This window comes from Parasteatoda tepidariorum, chromosome 5 (genome assembly GCF_982258835.1).
Source record: "Parasteatoda tepidariorum strain Cologne lab strain chromosome 5, Ptep-v5.0, whole genome shotgun sequence".
NCBI lineage: Eukaryota > Metazoa > Arthropoda > Arachnida > Araneae > Theridiidae > Parasteatoda > Parasteatoda tepidariorum.
The window spans coordinates 121,366,087-121,384,661 of NC_141759.1; the positions used below are offsets into that span (position 1 = coordinate 121,366,087).

Here is an 18,575-nt window from a genome sequence, read left to right on the forward strand (position 1 = left end):
CTGGAAGAAGTGATTAGGCTCAACACCTTTGAGATTTAAATCACATGGTGAGAGGATGATGCACGAGGAAGAGTCGCCTCTTTCTCCTTCTTTTAAAAGAAAGAAAAAGTAACTTCAGGAAAACCTTCATGAAGTTCTTCAAAATATTAAAATGCAAACAAAATATTAGAAGTCTGTTGCGTTATTCCAAATTATCCTCTCATCATTTATTTTCATTTGTATATTTTACTTTTTAGCCTTTGAAACTTCATGGTTTGTCTAAACTCTCTTTTCTCTACACTTTAAAATGAATGGAGAATTGACAACGTTCTTCCTCAGTATGGCGACCTCTGAATACAAATTGATGATTCCCGATCTTTGATTGCTGTAGTAGAATTTTTTTTCTTCTTCTTTTAAGTATAAACTTAAGTCATTTTTTATGAGTAGGTTAAAACTGCAGATACACCTTTTTTTTTCATCTATAAATGACATCTTTCAATTTTATTTGAATTTACAGGAAAAAATTTATTTTTTTTAAAAAAATTAACCGCTTCCCTTACTGTCCCGAGTTAACTCGGGTATGTATGCATTGCAAATATCTATTATCCCGGAAAAACTCGGGCGTAGCAGAATGTGTCACGTTTTGACTCGGCCATAAGCAAAAAAATAAAATTATTCGCTGTTGGATTGTGGGAATGCACTCGTGGTTCGTGCATATACGATTTTTGCAGAATTTGCATAGGAAAGAGTCATAAAATAGCGTATCAGAGGCGTTTGGAAAGTATCACTTTGTATGATTCCTTACTTTAAAAACTAATATTTTAATGTTTTTTTCATTTGACCGAGATAACTCTGGATAGTGGTCAATTACATGTTTTTTCCACATAAAAAAACATTTCAAATTAAAACTTGGGTATTATGTTTTATTTTAGTTCCTTGTATTTATTACTTAAATAAAAAATAGGTTGATTTTTTGCATTTTTTTTCCTTAAAAAAATTGGAAAAGAAGCGGTTGAACTGAGAAAAAAAATATTTTTTAGAGTTAAAAAAAAAGACCTATAAAAAAAATACTAATGGTGTCTTTGCAGTTCACAATAGATCACCTAGTAAACTAAATGAAACTTTCAATAATGATGGGTAAAATTAAATATACTTTTTTTCACAGTCACACGACAGCAACTTTTAAGTGAATTTTGTATTAATAAAAACAAACATCTATGCAATAAATAAATATCTGTATAAAATGAAAATGAGTGAAACAAAAATTATTTACAAAATGGTGTTTAAAGAAAATAAAATGTAACATAAATAATTTATGATGTAAAAATAATCACTTAATGTTGGATGCAAATATCACAGCAAATTATTTATCTTTGAAATAACATAAAAATCTAAGAAAATAGTGTTGAAAATGCATATTGTTTTTCTCCCACACACATAAACATCACCGAGAGTTGCTTTCTGTTGTACTTGAAGAGGACAGCAAAAGGACACCGTTTTTAAATAATGCCAGACTGACATTGAAATACTACCGCATCTTACATAACTACTACTACTACTTGTAAGTGATGGCCACTTAGCGGGAAATGATGAACTGCACAAAGTTCTGCATAAGCTGACAACCTAAAAAATAAAGTATGCGATTAATTATTTGTGGGGTTAAAACATTATTTCGATCGACTTACACTAAGCTTGCAATTAAAATATTATTTACCATAGTAAAAACAAGCACATCATAATGAGATTTCATAAAAAGGAACAGGGTGCGTAGCCTTATCACTCAATAAAAATAAGCACCTTTTAAGTACTTTTTAATCACTCAAAAAATATTTTCAAGCGCTATATACATTAACAAAAAATGCAAAATAATTTTCAAAGACCTTGTAGGATCACGATAAAATAACTAGTTTCTGACAAAGAACTCTTTTTCTTGATTGTCTCGGCCATTACAAAATGATAGATGTATTTTTCTCTTCGATATCATAGGATGAAAAATGAAGCCTGAAGTGGAGAATATTTTGCAAAATGCAGCAGAGTTGCACACGAGAATGCAAGAATCTCACCAAACCCAGCTCAGTAGACTCCCAAGTATTTCATCAAGCATGATGGATGCTATCATACGTTACGAACCGCCGAAATGGATTGTGGTTGAATGAATTGTGAAAACGTTTAATAGAACAATGCGAAAACCACGGCAACGAAAATCGACGCTACGCACCGTGTGAAGAACATAGTTTTTCTCCGTTATAGAAACCATCATGAAGCGAAGAGGATTCTCAGATCACGGGCAACCCAGAGCCCAAATGGTGTTCCGCGGAACATCAGGGTTCCGTGAATTTGTGCTTTTTATAACCAGAGTTCTGATTATATTTAGATCCAACCTATAATTGAAAATTTAATGAATATTACGGTTCCTTTTATGAAACTAATTGATACCAATAAAATAGGTATTTTTTTGAAGGAAAATATAATATTTCTAATAACACTCTATTGAACAAATTATGAAAAAATATAAACATTTATATGAAAAAAAATAAGTATTTAGAATTATACATTAGTATTTCCTATCGCGTTTTTCTAATCAAAATAAGTGAAATAAAGAAATTTATTTCCGTGATTTTCAACGTTTATAGCAGTTCTTTTAAGAACCATCATTAGGCTTATTTTAAAAATTTTCAATTTCACCAGAATAACTATACTAGATCTAGTTCTGCAACTGTCGGACATAATTTAAGATGATAAAACGTTCCTCTAATTCAGTGTTTCTTAACCTTTTTGGTATAATGGACCCCTTTTAAAATTTTTTAAGAAGTCGCGGACCACCCCCTGTGAAACAAATTATTGCAAAAAACATCAATTATTAGAAAACATTTAATTTTATTATTTTAATAGTACACAAAATTTTTAAAATTTAAATTTTTAATGTGAAGGTTGCTGCTGCTTTTCCTTAATTAATAAATTGGATTGGGGGATGGCATTCGACAAAGCAACGCGCATAATATAATGTTCAACATTCAATCGATTTCGATGTTTTGATTTTATTGTCACAAGTGTGGAAAATCCCGTTTCGGAAAGATTCACTGTAGCAAACGGAATTATAGCTGCCATAGCTCGCTTTACAAGCAATGGGTAGGCTTCCAAACATTTTAAAAATTAGGAGTAGTCTGCAGACCCCTAAAATATGTCTCATGGACCCCTTAGGGGTCCATGAACCACAGGTTAAGAAACCCTGCTCTAATTGAATATATTCTTATAACGTTCACAATTATTTATTAAGTTTTAGCCGAGAGAATGTTGTTTACGTAGAATTCCATGGCCTAAAAGTTTGGGAACCGTTGATCTAGAGTGAAGTATCGCCATTACGCATCGAATGTCGTTATTAATAACTATTACCGCACTATTATCAATACATATGAAGGAGATACTATGGCGAATTGTATACATAAGGAAAATCATATTGAATACGATTAGTATTGTGTGAGTTGATACATTTTATTCGGGTTAGTTAAATTGGATAAATATCGTTCGTGTTGACATCGCGACGTTAATCGATCGCGTTATCATCAAAGTTGTTAAAAGTCCATACTAATCTATGACAAAAGAACCCCATGCTAGTGTTGGCGACCACTCAGAAAAGCAGTCGCCAAGATTAGGTACCTACAGTCATTTATTTAAAACTGTATTTGATATACATCGTTTTAGAAATTGAATAAAAATTTAAAATTATTTGAATGATTGCTTTCATTATAATTATTTAAATAAATTTATTTGATTTTATTGAAATTCTGAATTGTTCGAAACAATCACTTTTCTTCCGAAAAGTGAATATTTCAAATGATTCCCAATTATCAAAATGGAATAAATAAATAAAAAAAGTTTCAATGTACAATTCGATTAATACAGAACATGTATCATGAAAACATTCTGGAACTTGAGTTGTTCGATTCACCTGTCTGACGATGCATGAGTTATGTGTGTACTTCAAATGATTAGCATTATCGAATAACTATCCCCAATAGCAAAATAAGGTCAGAAAAAAACATTTTCATGTAAAAGCCTCAAAAGGTTTGTAATGTCGGGTAAGCCACCTTAAAACGAGATCTGCGACCCTCATCCAAAAACTCGGAAAAACAACCTTCTCTAGACTTTCAAGCGTGAAAACATCCTTTCATGGAAAAGCTAGTCTCAAGGTAATCTTAAATCTATGTTCATTACAAGATTGCAAAAGTCTTGTTGTGCTCAGCTGAAATCCACCTTGTGTAGAAATTTGAATGGACATCCTATCGCTAGTGTGACGTCATCCAAAACGTCATCATGAACCTGAGTGACACTACTTTTCGAATGAAAGGTTTGTAACTGCAATGTTCTTGCTTTATTTGAAAAAAGGTTTTTAGTGCGAACATTTTCGTGACAAAAGGAAAATTCGGACGCCTTCAGGGTATCACTTTAATTATTATTTAATAATAAATAATTTCAGTCCATACATTACTGTGCAGATGAGTAAATCACTGAATTATCAAGAAGCAATACATTATTGAAATCCACATTAAAGTAGGCAACTGATTGACAAAAAACTGAGACATAAAAGTACTTTTGTGGAACACTTCCCCCTCCAAGTTTCAAATTTTTGATCGTCAAAAAGAAAATGGAAATAAAATAATTTAACAGTACGAATATTGGAAACCTTCTCATTCTTAATTTTTGCGTTTTGGACTCTATTTTTAGAAATAATTGTGGTCATTGCCACCACGTTCTCAATGTTAAAAAGTCGTCAGAAGACGTAGAAAAAAGAGGAATTAAAAGGAAAAAATGAACATTCGATTCGAGGACCATTAAACCCGTGTGAAAAAATACTGCCACAACAATAAAGAATGCAAGTTTAAAAAAATGAACGCGCAGAACGGGACAAATATGTTTATAAACTTATCGCAAAGTTTTTTTTTTAATCATTTATATAAATTCCAGCATGTTCAAAAATTATTGCAATTTTAAATGCTTTTTTGAGAATTTTTTCAAAAATTGTTTTTGCTGTACATTGCCTTACTGCACAAAATCTGTAAGATGTGTAGCGCATCTAAAGGTCGAAGTTGTGTAGAAAAATAGACAAGGAGGTCAATGGAATAAAAAATAAAAAAATTCCATTCGATTATTAGTTCGAGAATTATGAGCTGTTAAACTTGCAATAAAAGAAAACCGTGTGGGTTGATCAACTGCAATGACAGAATTGCAATTTGATGAGCTCATAAGAATTTTGAATTATAAGTTTAGCGAGAATTTTTTTCCCACTGAAATTACTATTTATTTCAACAGTCACTGCTATTTTAAGTGGGTTTTTCTTATTTTGCATTTTTCCTCGTTAAATAATAATTATTTATTAATTGCTGAAAAAAAATTTATCTATCCCGCTATTTTTGGTTTATAAATAAATAATTGAGAGAGAGGTTGCCATTTAGAACATTTCTATTGAAATGTTTTAAAAATATAATTATTGAAGAGAGATGTGAACGAAATTTCTTTTAAAGCTGAGAAGGGGGCGAGTCTATATTTTAAGAATCCTTGTCAATACTAACAAGTAAGAGACACGCTAAGAGTTCATATTTCAACGCTATCAAAAACTGGCGAATCATTTTTGAGAAAAGGTGGGATTAAAAGAATCCATGAAACAGATTATAACCCTTCCGGACATTTTTTGATAGTCTTCGACAAGTAAGAGCGGTGGATACCTGGAGACTATTCGTATAGTTACACAAATTTCAGCCAGACCTAATTCTTAAAAATGAAGTACCTAAAACTGTGTTGTTGAATGGCTTCATAATATTCTGGAATGGATATTTTAAATACAATTTCTTTATTTCAAAATAGGAATAAAGTCACACAATACCTTTGGTATTTCGTAAGCACAAAAATAATTCTTTTCTTTAAATAAAGGCGCGGCATTAAAGACCCGATTTCTTTCTTTTTTTTTAAAAAATAGTTTTAATTCTACTTACCCTAAAATCTTCAAAATCTCGAATAATCTAATTGGCTTTTTTTGTTTGTTTAAAATCTTATAGACTATACAGTTCCTGGAAAAATGATGAGACTTCACTCTAAGATTCTATGTAAAATCTTAATGATACTCTATACAGCTTTATTGTTTTGCATTTGGTAACGCTCGTCTAATCAATGGGTTAATAGTGTGATGCAATACGTTATAAATAAATACAAATAATAAGTATACGAATCTCTCGAATAAAAACCCATTCTATGCATGTTTAAATAAAAAGTATTGCCTATAAACTTATACAGAGACATGTCATTCCTTAAAACACTACAATACCTCTCATAATCGGGTCAAATAATATACTCATCTGATGTAATAAATAGTCTCTAATTATACAATACATTGTCTCGTGTATCCAATTGTCGAATTTATATGATATATCGTCTCATTTAACTCATTGATAGACGAACGTAAACAAGGTTTGATCAGCGTGAAAAGAATAAAACTGTATCATCTGTTAATTCATATTTTACATAGAATCTTAAAAGAGTGCCTCTCATCATTTGACTGTGGGTAGTAAAACAAAAGCCATTTTTACTTGAAAAATGTCCCAGCAAAGCAGGACTCCATAGAATAAATTGATTCGATTTTTAGCAACTAATTGTTTTTTTTTTTTTTCTTCAAATTTCTTCAAAAAAAAACAAAAACGACCGGAGTTTTTATACGGATAAAAAAATTAAAAAAAAATAATTCAAAATTTTTGTTAGAATTGGATGAGTTTGTTGAATAGCGTTGAATTCTGGAGGAGAATGGTGTGCATGAGGAAACTCCTTCCTGAATAGGAGAGTCAGGAAAGTAAATAAAGGTATTCTCATCATGATTATCCTCTTATTTACTTAAGATGACGCATTTATTTGAAGACATGGAATATAAAAGGCGGTTTAAACACTCTAAAATGAATTGAAAGTACGGAAATGAACTTTGGATACAACATCATGTCTTTAAACAACCCTAATATTATTTCTTGATAATATATATATATATATATATATATATATATATATATATATATATATATTCGTCGTTGAACAGGTGACCCAGGTGGGTTTTACGACTACTCATGTTCAACTCCCGTAGCCTTGTCGTTTTGAACCCCATCCAGAAGACAAGGAAACTCCTGGATCCCAGAGGTATTGATTTGTTATGGGAAGAAGGAGAACTTCGCGACTCCGACAGATTGAACGTGCATCAGTCACCATTAGGGGAATCTTCGGCCGGCGGAGTACCCGCGAACTATTGGACATTGTTCAGGTGAAACACTTTTTTTTCTTCTCTTTTTTTTAATAACTGTCATTGAACTCCGTAGCCTTGGAATTTTGAACACAATCCAGAAGACAAGATTCTTGGACCAAGTATTGGGAGAAATTTTGCCTTCGTGGAGGACTTTTCGATGGAACTCATCCGCATTTGCGCTACGTGGAGAGGAAGACCACGAGAACCTCTCATGGTTAGCCTGACAGCAAGGGGCGAGAGGTGAAACATTGCATGAAAAAAAGTATCCAATGCGTCAGTTTCTCCTCCGCTATGTAACGAATCCAATTTGTATCAAAACACTATTCTGAACGTAATCCAGTGCGTAAAATAATAAACGGTACTCCTCGAAAACTTTTGATTTATTAATCAAACATTTCAAGTGCTAAAACTCAAAATGGTTTGGCATCAAATATTCTAATCAATCAGCTCAAGACGAACCCTTTCTTCGACGGTTTTGAATTTCGGACCTTCAAAATAAGGAAGTAGCAGCCATCTCAAAAATACAGTTGGGTCAACGTTCGAAAATTTCGACTCCGCCAAATTAATTTAACTTTTTGAGTATTTAGACCTCCACAGCTTTTTCAGTAAACAGAAAAATTTGGGAGAGCCATTATACAAAATTCGCTTAGCTAATGATATTTCCACTCAAAAAATTATTTTGAATCATTAATTATTTTTCAATATTTTTATTACTAATGGCCGAAAAAGTTTTGAATCGTAAAGTATAAAAAAAAATTTCCTTCATTTTAATGAATGTAATTTAAAATGGCAAAATACAAAATTTGATTGTTATCTGTCAAATAAATTTCTTCGTTATCAGATTTATTTAAAAATTTTATTTCATTTCTCGAGAATCTTCGTCAAATTATGTTCGAATGTTGTAATTTGTCATAATAAATGACATCCTTAAAAATGATGTAAAAAATTATATCCTTTACAATTCAAACATTTTTTTATCATTATTGAACTGAATAATAAAAACTGATGAGTAAAAAGAATTAGCTTTGGATTAGATAAACGAATTTTATAATTCTGTCTAAAATTCGCTCAAAAATTTTTTGAAGAAAAAGGTTTATTCATATAAAAAACGTTTTTTTTTTTGGGGGGGGGGTCTGATTTCTTAACCGAAAATTCCTCAACACGAATTAATGAGTACATTTAAGGTCAGGTACTCGAACTATTAGGAACTAGTCCCGGTTAGTAAAGATCCGATCATTGGACCAAAAGTTATTCAGGATGTTCCGTTTTTCATTTCGCGCTTTGTACATCAAAAATATCTCCGCAATAACAAAATTTATGTAAAAATTATGCCAAATAAAAATTTATGGCAAGTATAAACATCAGAATAATAAAATAACAATTTCTGCAATATATATATATATATATATATAATATAAATTAGACGATATATTATTTATATAAATATAGAATATTTATTATATCAGGTATTATATATATGTAATAGTATATTATTTCCTACTTGTATTTATTTTTAACGCATTGCATTACAATGTTAACCCATTGATGCACTAACGTAAACTAGTGCAAACCGGTTTTAGCCGCGACAAAACAATACAGCTGTATAGTATCAGTTTACATAAAACCTTATAGTCCATCTAATAATTTGGCCAGGGACTGTATAACTATTTCGATATCATTCCAAAAATTTTGTATCCTCTGCATTGTTTTGTCGCAGCATTTCAAAATTTAATGCTGAATCTCTGTTTTCATTTTATGCAGATCTGTTTCGTAATTGGTTTTTAGCTATGACGTCATCGACTGTTTCTAACAAGAAGTGAGATGGTTTCTAATTTTTAAAAAAAAAAAAAATGCACCATTTAAACGAGAGATTGCTTCGCGTTCGTGTTAACAAAAACAACAAAATTATCGTGTTAACAAAGCCTAGATCGTGTTAACAAAAACAAAAAATGAATATTTTAGTTCTTTATGAAAATTGATATTTTATGAATGAAATATTGTTTTGAAAGGCTTTCAGGAAAAAGGTGAAAATTAGATTATATTTATATTGAAGATCTTTGGTTGCTTGATCTCAAAGGTTTAAATATGAAAAGAAAGTAGTTGAAAAGACGGACAAAAGAAGCATAGAACAGTGCTTACCCTCTCTTCCCTCATTATCCCGCGTTAACTATAGGGTATATTGCAAATATTTTTGATCCCGAGATAAGTCGGACATATCAGAATTCGTCAATATCTTTTGTTTTATCACCTTTTTACTCGGCCGGAAGCGAAAACAAATAATAATCTGCTGCGATTGGAAATTTACCCAATATTTGTTTGGGAGTTTTGCTGTTTGTGTGACGTGTTTTGTGCTATTGTATACATACGATGGTTGTTGATTTTACATTAAAAAAAAAAAATGGCTTTCTGGAGAGAAAGTAATGCAGCTGATGAAGATGTGTAACCTATACAAAGACTTCATTGTCTCGAAATAAATCTGGATAGTAAACGGATGGTCAATAAAATGGTTTTTTACACATAAAAAAATTTAAATTTCAACTTAGAACTTGAGCATCATGTTTTGTTTGACTTCCTTGTATTTATGAATGAAATTTTAAAAAATAGGTTGATTTTTTGCGTCTTTTTTTTTTCATCAAAAAAATTGGTAAGGAACAAGGTAGATTTTAGACTTTTTCATCACCATCTCACAAGGCTTTTGAAAATATGAAAATTTCATATAAATATTTCAACAGAAAAACCAGAAACTCTCATTATTTACTTTATAGACTTGTTATTAAATAGTATTTATTGAATCATTCCATAAAATATCCGCACTATTATCAAAATAAAAAAAGATACGAAAAAATGACAAACTGACATGAGAGATCCAAAAGCCATATTTTTGGTGCCAAGAATCCTTTTAAGGTGCAAATACAGTTCCCGTGGCCATATTATGAGACGCACTCTAAGACTACATGTAAAATCTTAATTATCATGTAATACTATACAGCATTATTGTTTTTACACGACTGTTGTTTGCGTTCGTGTATTAATTGGGTAAATTAGACGATATATCATATAAATTCGAAGATAAAATAAATTAGAATATTTATTATATCAGGCATTATATGAGTATATGATATTAATTAGAATAAATTATAGGACGTTTTTTAATAATGACATGTTTTGTACGAGTTTATAGGTAATAGTTAAACACATGTGTGATTCGGGAGATTTTTGTATAGACTTCCTATTTGCATTAATACATTATTTTTTTAACGTATTGCATTACACTGTTAACTAAGTGATACACGAGCATAAAGTATACAAACCGGTTTCAGCAGCGTCAAAACAATATTGCTGTGTAGCATTATTCTTTTATTTGCATTAAATTATCAAAATTACTTGAATACCGTACTGCATAACAGTATGCAACAAAGTCATCAACTTTGCTTAACAAAAAGTTAAGCAAAGTTGTGTTGTTTTTTTCAATTGTTCTTTTTTTACGATGGTTGTGAAAAGAAGGTTTACAAAATTTCAATTCGAAACAAATTATATGATTTTAAGGAACGGGTAGACATTAAATTTTTCGTTGAAAGAACATACATGAGAATATTTATTTGTGTTCGAGCGCGATTTATTGATATGAATTGTCAACCCTGTTTGTCTTTAGCAACATAAATGAATGAAATTTCCGCATTTTTTGAATTCTCTTCCAATTAACATCTTTTTAGAAAAAGCTTTCGTGTGAATGAACATTCTTCCGAAATTCCAGAAACTATCAATGTTCTTTTATTTGTGTTTCCGGAGGAGGGTTGACACGATTTAGAAAGAAGGACTCAACAGAAAGATTTTTTCCAATTAAGCTATTCACTACAACTGAAAAGCTATAGTTAACATATAAGAAATCTTTTTTTTTCTTCCTTCTTTTTTTGTTGTTTTGGACTACCTTTTAATGGGTAATAACTATGAAACGTCCTAAGACTTGATGAAAATAAATAAATCGAATCTTGCTTCTCATTTAGGTTACATTATAAAAACAGTGGAACATTCAATGGAACGCCATTTCGCTTCACTATAGCCGGGAGTATCCGAACTGCTCTCTTTTATGAAGCATTATTTAAATAAATACCCCATAAAATGTAAAAAACAATGTGTCGAGAGGCAAACAAGAAAAATTCGGTATGTGTATTTTATGTAGACATTTCAAAATGACCCAAAAATAAAGAGAAGAAAAATCAGTAGAAGACAGAAAAAAAATTCATAATTTCCTATCTTCTTTTGCTTCAATCTATCGACAAAAAATAATATTATAGGTATATAGCAATGGCACGGGACCAAACATTTCATTCACTATAGTTCACTATAGCAGGGTTTCACTGCATATTTAGCCCTAGATAATTGTTTGTTCAGTATTGCGCGTATTGAAATTTTTTTGTCTAACGATCAAGGTTGTTCAATACCTCGTTTATTTATTTTTCATTCGTTCTTTTTTATTCATTGTATATGTAATGAGTATCATTACGGGCAAATTCTATTTTCCGATTTAAACCAGTGGAAAAAGGAGGATTTCATTATTTGGAGGGAGTTATGGAGGTTCACATACACTCTCTGGCTAAATGATGAGACTCGCTCTAAGATTCTACGTGAAATCTTAATTACTCAGGCGATACAGCTTTATTGTTTTTATGTGACTGTTTGCTCTTGTTGACGTTCCTGTATTAAATGAGACGATATAATTTCAACGATTAGACTGTATATTATATAAATGAGGCGGTATATTGCGTAAATCTGTAATATTTATTATATCAGGTAATATATTGTAATAATTAGATCAAATGATTAGGCGCACTGTAGTGTTTTAATAATGACATGTTTTTGCACGAGTTTGTAGGCGCTTAGACATGCGTTTTTATACAGGAGATATTTTATATAGACTTCCTATTTGTATTTATTTTTAACGTAATGCGTGACAATGTTAACCCTAATGGATACAGGAGCGTAAACAAGTAAAAACAATAAACGCTGTATGATTAAGCTGTTACATAGAATCTTAAGAGTCATCATTTGGCCAGGGACTCTCTTAAGTGAACGGAAACAATAACAAAATAGCATATTTTTCTGATATTATTAGTTTACTTAGGAGTCATAAATGAAATAAATGTTGATTTTGAAAAATAAATTTTTAGAAAGAAAAAACAATCAAGTCCGGCTATTTTTAACACTACCATTATGGGTCAAATGACCGTTTAAAAACTTTTGCATCGAAAATGTGCTTATCATCTTATCGTTTTTGCACATTTAACTTCATGACTTTTTCTAACAGTTAATATTCTACTATTATTTTTATTTTGCTTGTTTCGAACAATACTCTCCGTATACCTACCGCGACCGGTCATTTGACCGGGAGAACAATTTATGAAAGGTTATCGGAAAAGAAATGACGATGTCATGCGTGTTCAACATATTCCATTCGATGAGTTGCACATTTCTGCAAACACTGTTGTGAGTTCAGTCAGAATAACTGTGAATTCAAATTTCAAGAAAGTACCTAACGTTTTAGATTGGCATTTCCATGTCAGAAAGTTTAATTTTGATAGCTTTACATCATTTTTAACTACCTAGGTTAGTTTTTACCCCGAAAAATGTCAAAACAATCAAGTTCTGAGAATTATGTTGTTGTTTTCGTGTTTTCATATACGAGGGTTGCTATTTATATTTCTGGCCTTGGCAACAGTAAGTGTTGCTAGGCGACCGCAGACGATTTTGATCGAAAGTTTGATATTTTTAAACATAAATTCAGCATACGATTTACCATTATAGCTTCATTTGTGTTGTTGACAGTAAATTGAAAAGTTCTTCTCTTTCAAAAAATGGAATTGAATCGTGAACATTTTCGTGCCATAATTTTTCATGACTTTCGACGTGGATTGTCAAGACAAGAGTGCTTCGATGAACTTAATTCTTTATTCAGCGATAAAGCGCCATCCTACAGCACTGTAAAAAATTGGTATAACGAATTTAATCGTGGTCGATGTTCGATCCAGGACGAATCCCGTGCAGGTCGTCCAAAATCCGTTGTTGTGCCAGAAAAGATCGATGCTGTGCGTGAACTGATAAAGCAAGATCGTTATGTGACATACCGTGAGATAGAGGCGTCTTTGGACATTAGTATGACTAGCATCAATAAAATTTGCATGAACATTTGAGCGTAAAAAAATGTGTTCGCGTTGGATCCCGCATAATCTGACAAACGCTCAAAAAAAGGCTCGTGTCGATTGGTGCAAGGAAATGTTGGAAAAATACGTTCAAGGTACATCAAAGGCTGTGTATAACATCTACACAGGTGACGAATCATGGATCTATGCATATGAGCCGGAAACAAAACAGCAATCAACTGTATGGGTCTTACAAGACGAGGCAAAACCATCAAAAGTTGTTCGAGGAAGAAGCACATCGAAACAAATGATTGCCTGTTTCTTCGGCATTAACGATCATGTGGCAACAGTGACGTTAGAGCAACGCAGGACGGTCAATTCTGAATGGTACACGACCATTTGTTTGCCAAAAGTCATCGGAGAAATTCGAAAAAAGCAGAAGAACAGGCGAATCATTCTTCATCATGACAATGCGAGCTCTCACACATCGACTCAAATAAAGGCATTTCTGACGGAGCGAAAGATCGAACTGATGGGTCATCCGCCTTACAGTCCTGATTTGGCACCCAATGACGTCCTCTTATTCCCACACATCAAAAATAAATTACGTGGACAACGATTTTCGACCCCCGAAAAAGCGGTTGATGCATTCAAAACGCATGTTTTGGAGTTACCTCAATCGAACTGGAAAAAGTGCTTTGAAAGTTGGTTCAAACGCATGCAAAAGTTCATCATGGAGAATATTTTGAAAAACAATAAAACCAATTTCGATCCTACATATTTATTTTTTCATTATTAGGCGAGAAATATAAATAGCAACCCTCGTAATATCAAAAGTGTGGAGAACAGCTGGAATAGAGTTGCCAGAGCGTCATTCTCATAATTATAAGAATTATAGACATAATAACAATTAGAAGAAATATGTTTGCTGAAAATGCACAATGGAAACACCCTGTACATGTCAAAAAAGCGTCGAGCAATGAATTAAAAAATTCTTATTCTTTGTGTTTTTAATACATAAAGATTGAGAGTATACAATTTTGTTTAATTATACTAAAGTTTTCTTTAGTTTATTTCCTTCTTAAAAAAACAATATTTCATACATTCAGTCAAGAAACATAAAGTCGGGTCATTTAACCGGTTATGTTAGAAATAGGTATAGATTAAGTGTTGGTATGTTTAGTGTTCAATAAGAGCCGATATATGAATAGACGTTAGAATCATAATAAATAGACGTCTTAAAGACGTTCATCCTACTTGAGTCGGCAAAACAGGACCTTAGGAACTTTTTTAATGCATAAAATAGTGGTTTGTTATTCAAAGTATAAAATAGATTTGTTATAGACATATTTATTAAAATAAATTTGTTATAGAAAAACTGCGGAAAGGTTTTATTTTCTAGTTTCGAACTCGTTTTGTCGTAGAAAATTTTTTATGAAAAAAAAGATATTTTTATGAAATGAAACTTATGCGAAACGATTTTGAGAGACACCGTTAAATAGCCCACATTTCAGCCAGGATAGATCCCCAGTATTACTAATCCGAGGGGAAATCACAATCCTATTTTTCATAAATAAGTTTTATTTGTTATAAAAGACTTGTTTGAAAAGTTTATTAATGAAACCATTTTTGTTAATGAAATGAGGGTGAGAACAGAGACAAGTGAAACCGATGTATTTCTATCTATCGAAACAAGGGAGAGTTTCCCACTGAAATGGAACGAGGTAATGACTATCAAACCATGATTGGTTTCATTCGTGAAAAATGACATGATTGGAAAACAAGACGATTTTATACGGACATTTTGTTATATATATTCACAATAATATGAATCCCACAAAATCCGCTGATTCGTTCCACTACACCATTCAATTTAGGATTTAATATAGTCCTTGGCCAAATTATTAAATGCACTCTAAGATTGCAGTACGTTGAACGTCATTGTCATGCAGTACGTTGAAAATCAATACAAATAGGGAAGTACGTGAAAAATCTCCCGAATAAAAACCCATTGCATGCATGTTTAAATATAAAAGTATTGCCACACAGTGTTTTAAATAACTCGTGCAAGACCACGCGATATTTAAAACACTGTCATCATTGGGTCTAATTATTAGAATATACTAATATAATACCTGATATAATAAATAGTCTATATTTATATTATGTATCGTCTCATTTAACCCATGGATACAGGAACGTAAACAAGTGCAAACAGTCGAGTGAAAACAATAATGCTGTATAGAGTATCACCTGATAATTAAGATTTTACATAGAATCTTCGTAGTGCGTCTAATAATTTGCCCAACAACTGTAGTAGCCTTGTTTTTTTTTGTAAAAAAAAAAAAAGGGTAGGAAGAAATAGGAAAGACTCACCGTTTTTGGCATCCCATGATGGAACATTTGGTTTTGATTCTAGCTGTCGAATCCTTCACACGACACTCAACAACTGCAACTGCACTCCGAGATGATGGGTATGTTAACCGGTATCCACTTACAGTGTCTTTTCTTCACCCAGTCTTGACAGTGCCACCTGAATACTGTCTTTCTGACGAACCGGTGGGGCTTACAGGACATGCCACTGGGGAAGGAGCAGGATCCTAGGGTCAGGCACGATCCCTCCTTGATCCAGCGGGGCCAGAACCTCATGCCGAGATCCTTCCACCTGTAGGCCACCGGACAGTAAGTGTAGGCCCACAGCATCTGCTTGAATTTGCGTCGCATCTTCTTTCCGACTTTCATGCGAAATCGACTCCCATCCGGCAACTTCATCGCGTGCAGTCGGAGATGTCGGATTTCTTTGGGCATCTTAGAGGAGGGTATGAGTTTACCCCTCTTGGTACGCTTGAAGCTGAATTCGACTGTCCCGTTCGGATGCAGAATACTCTCTAGGGGTCTGCTCTCGCTCATATACTCCTTGTCGAAATCCCGACCTATCCGATCCCTGAGCGGCTTAGGATTGAGATCCTCCGGCTTCGGATCGTATCGTTTGTCTTTGGGTTCAATTAAATCCAATACTGGGAGATCGTGCGACGGCATCGGACGCATCATCCAGTTCCTGGACGCACCACTAAAATTCACACACAAAATACACAGAACGACGCCACACGTCACAGCATGAATCATGATGAATCCCCTTTCTTTTTAAAACTGTTTCTGAGTAGCCATTTTGAGTATCGTTTTCCGAAATGTACACCTTTTTAAGGAATTCATGTCTTCAGCGAAGATTCATCACCTATCGTTTGCATTCATTTTTAATTTAAAAACGATTCATAAATGTCATTTTATGAAATCGACAAAAATGACTTATAAATCTAAAAAACAATTTAACCTTCAAAATAAAATCAAATATTTTCCTTGTTAGTCACTTTATTTGCTAAGAGCACCTTAAAATTATGTATATTATCGTTTGCAACTGAACTGAGCATTATCGCTTGCAACCGAACAGAGTATATTATCGTTTGCAACTGAAGTGAATAGCATTTGCAAATTTATTATTTTTCTTTGTGGCAATGGGGATGAATGAGTAGAGTTTAGGCGGGGAAGAGGTTGGGGGAGCGCCAAAAGGTATGAACCTTCCAGTCGCGGAGTTGCGATGCTAAATGATGGTTGTTCTGAAGGGAGAGAGAGAGAGTGGTTTTGAGAGTGGAGGAGGAGGAGGAGGGAAGGAAGAGGAGAGAGAGTAAAGAGAAAACTTTTCATGTGAGATCGTCTTGTAAACAAGAAACTATAGCTGGAAAGAAGAAGAAGAAAAAACTCGAATAAATTCTTCGAATGAAACGCGTGCACGTGTCTGAATATATCACACACTGTGACAGCGAATTCTTAAAATCACTGTTACGAAAGAAAAAAAATTTTTCGATTTCAAAATGGATTTGAGAAGGAAAAAAAATAAACGCGTCATTTTAAAATTTCATGAATTACTCTCTTTCAGTCGAAATATCTGAGTACGCACTATACGACGCCATTATTGATCATTAAGCATCTGTTTGTTCCATTATTATTATTTCATTAAAATGCGATGGCCGGTAAAAGAAGAAATAAACTTTTGAAGGATTTTTATTCCTTGTAAGAAAATATCACGCTGGTTTAAAGTGCTAAAATAAATATAACACTTAATAGTGTGTAACACACTAATGCGTAGAGTGTTAAATAAAAAGATTTTTTTTTCTTTTTGACGAAGAACTAAAGAAAAATCAAGCGAGTAAACAGTCATAGGGATGAAAAAGGAAAGAGCACTGAATGAAATAGGACATCTAAGCTACTAAAGAAAACACACCAACATTTATGTATTCAATTTCCATAAATGAAGCCGTACACAATTCCTTACTTAGTTTAATTTATATTGAAGCAGAAATTTGCAGTTGTGTATGCAAACTTTCAAAATGGCCAGCTTATAGGCTGTGGAGAGACGTTGCTGAACAAATTCAAACCAATATTTCTTTTTCTCGTATTATGTTTTACGACAGAAATTTAAATAATATACTGTTAAAAAAATCGCCAAGCTATTATTGCAGCCACCTAATTGTGATAATAGTAGCACAACTAGAACTGTGGTAGTAGGTAACTAATGTTGTGGTAATAAGTATTTTAAGGGCTGCCGAAACACAAAATCGTGAGAACCTATCGTTTCACAGGGTCATTGGGGCACAAAATCTATCGAATAGTTCCTGAGAAATCCGACTTGAAACATACGACTCGATTGGATTTCTCTATTCATTAAAATTCTCTCGATTTCATTCAAATTTTACAATTTGTCATGTGAAATTATATCCGTTAAAACGATGTAAAAATGCTATAATTCAAAATCTATTGACTGTTCTTAAAAAAACGCAATCAATAAATATAAGAAAATAATTTTTCTATAGAATCTTTGGTTAAACGAATTTTATAATTGCGTGCAAAAATGTTTCGAATCACTTGAAAAGTTCTCGAAATATGCAGAAAAAAGTAAAATCGCACATTTAAACTTTCTACTGCTGTCGTAACCAAACTATTATAACCCTATTTCACAGATTGAGTGTACCCCCCTATTTTGAGGGTGAGAAATCTGTCAACAACAAAAAATGTGTTTATCCACACAAAATATCTGTGTCTGAATTCTTGATTTCGTAATATCGTCTGCACTCATTAATTAGCATATTTAAAATCACCTCCATTAAGGTTGAATTCGTGAAGATGAG

General features: G+C 32.5%; 1 protein-coding gene across 1 annotated transcript; it reads right to left on the reverse strand.

Moving 5' to 3' along the window:
• Positions 1-478: 478 nt before the first annotated feature.
• Positions 479-16,999, reverse strand: trk (trunk). The gene is made up of 2 exons (XM_016065114.5): positions 15,769-16,999; positions 479-1,602 (listed from the first exon to the last, which is right to left on the reverse strand). The coding sequence occupies exon 1, from the start codon at positions 16,516-16,518 to the stop codon at positions 15,835-15,837; it is 684 nt and encodes a 227-aa protein (XP_015920600.1). The 5' UTR covers positions 16,519-16,999; the 3' UTR covers positions 479-1,602; positions 15,769-15,834.
• Positions 17,000-18,575: the final 1,576 nt, after the last annotated feature.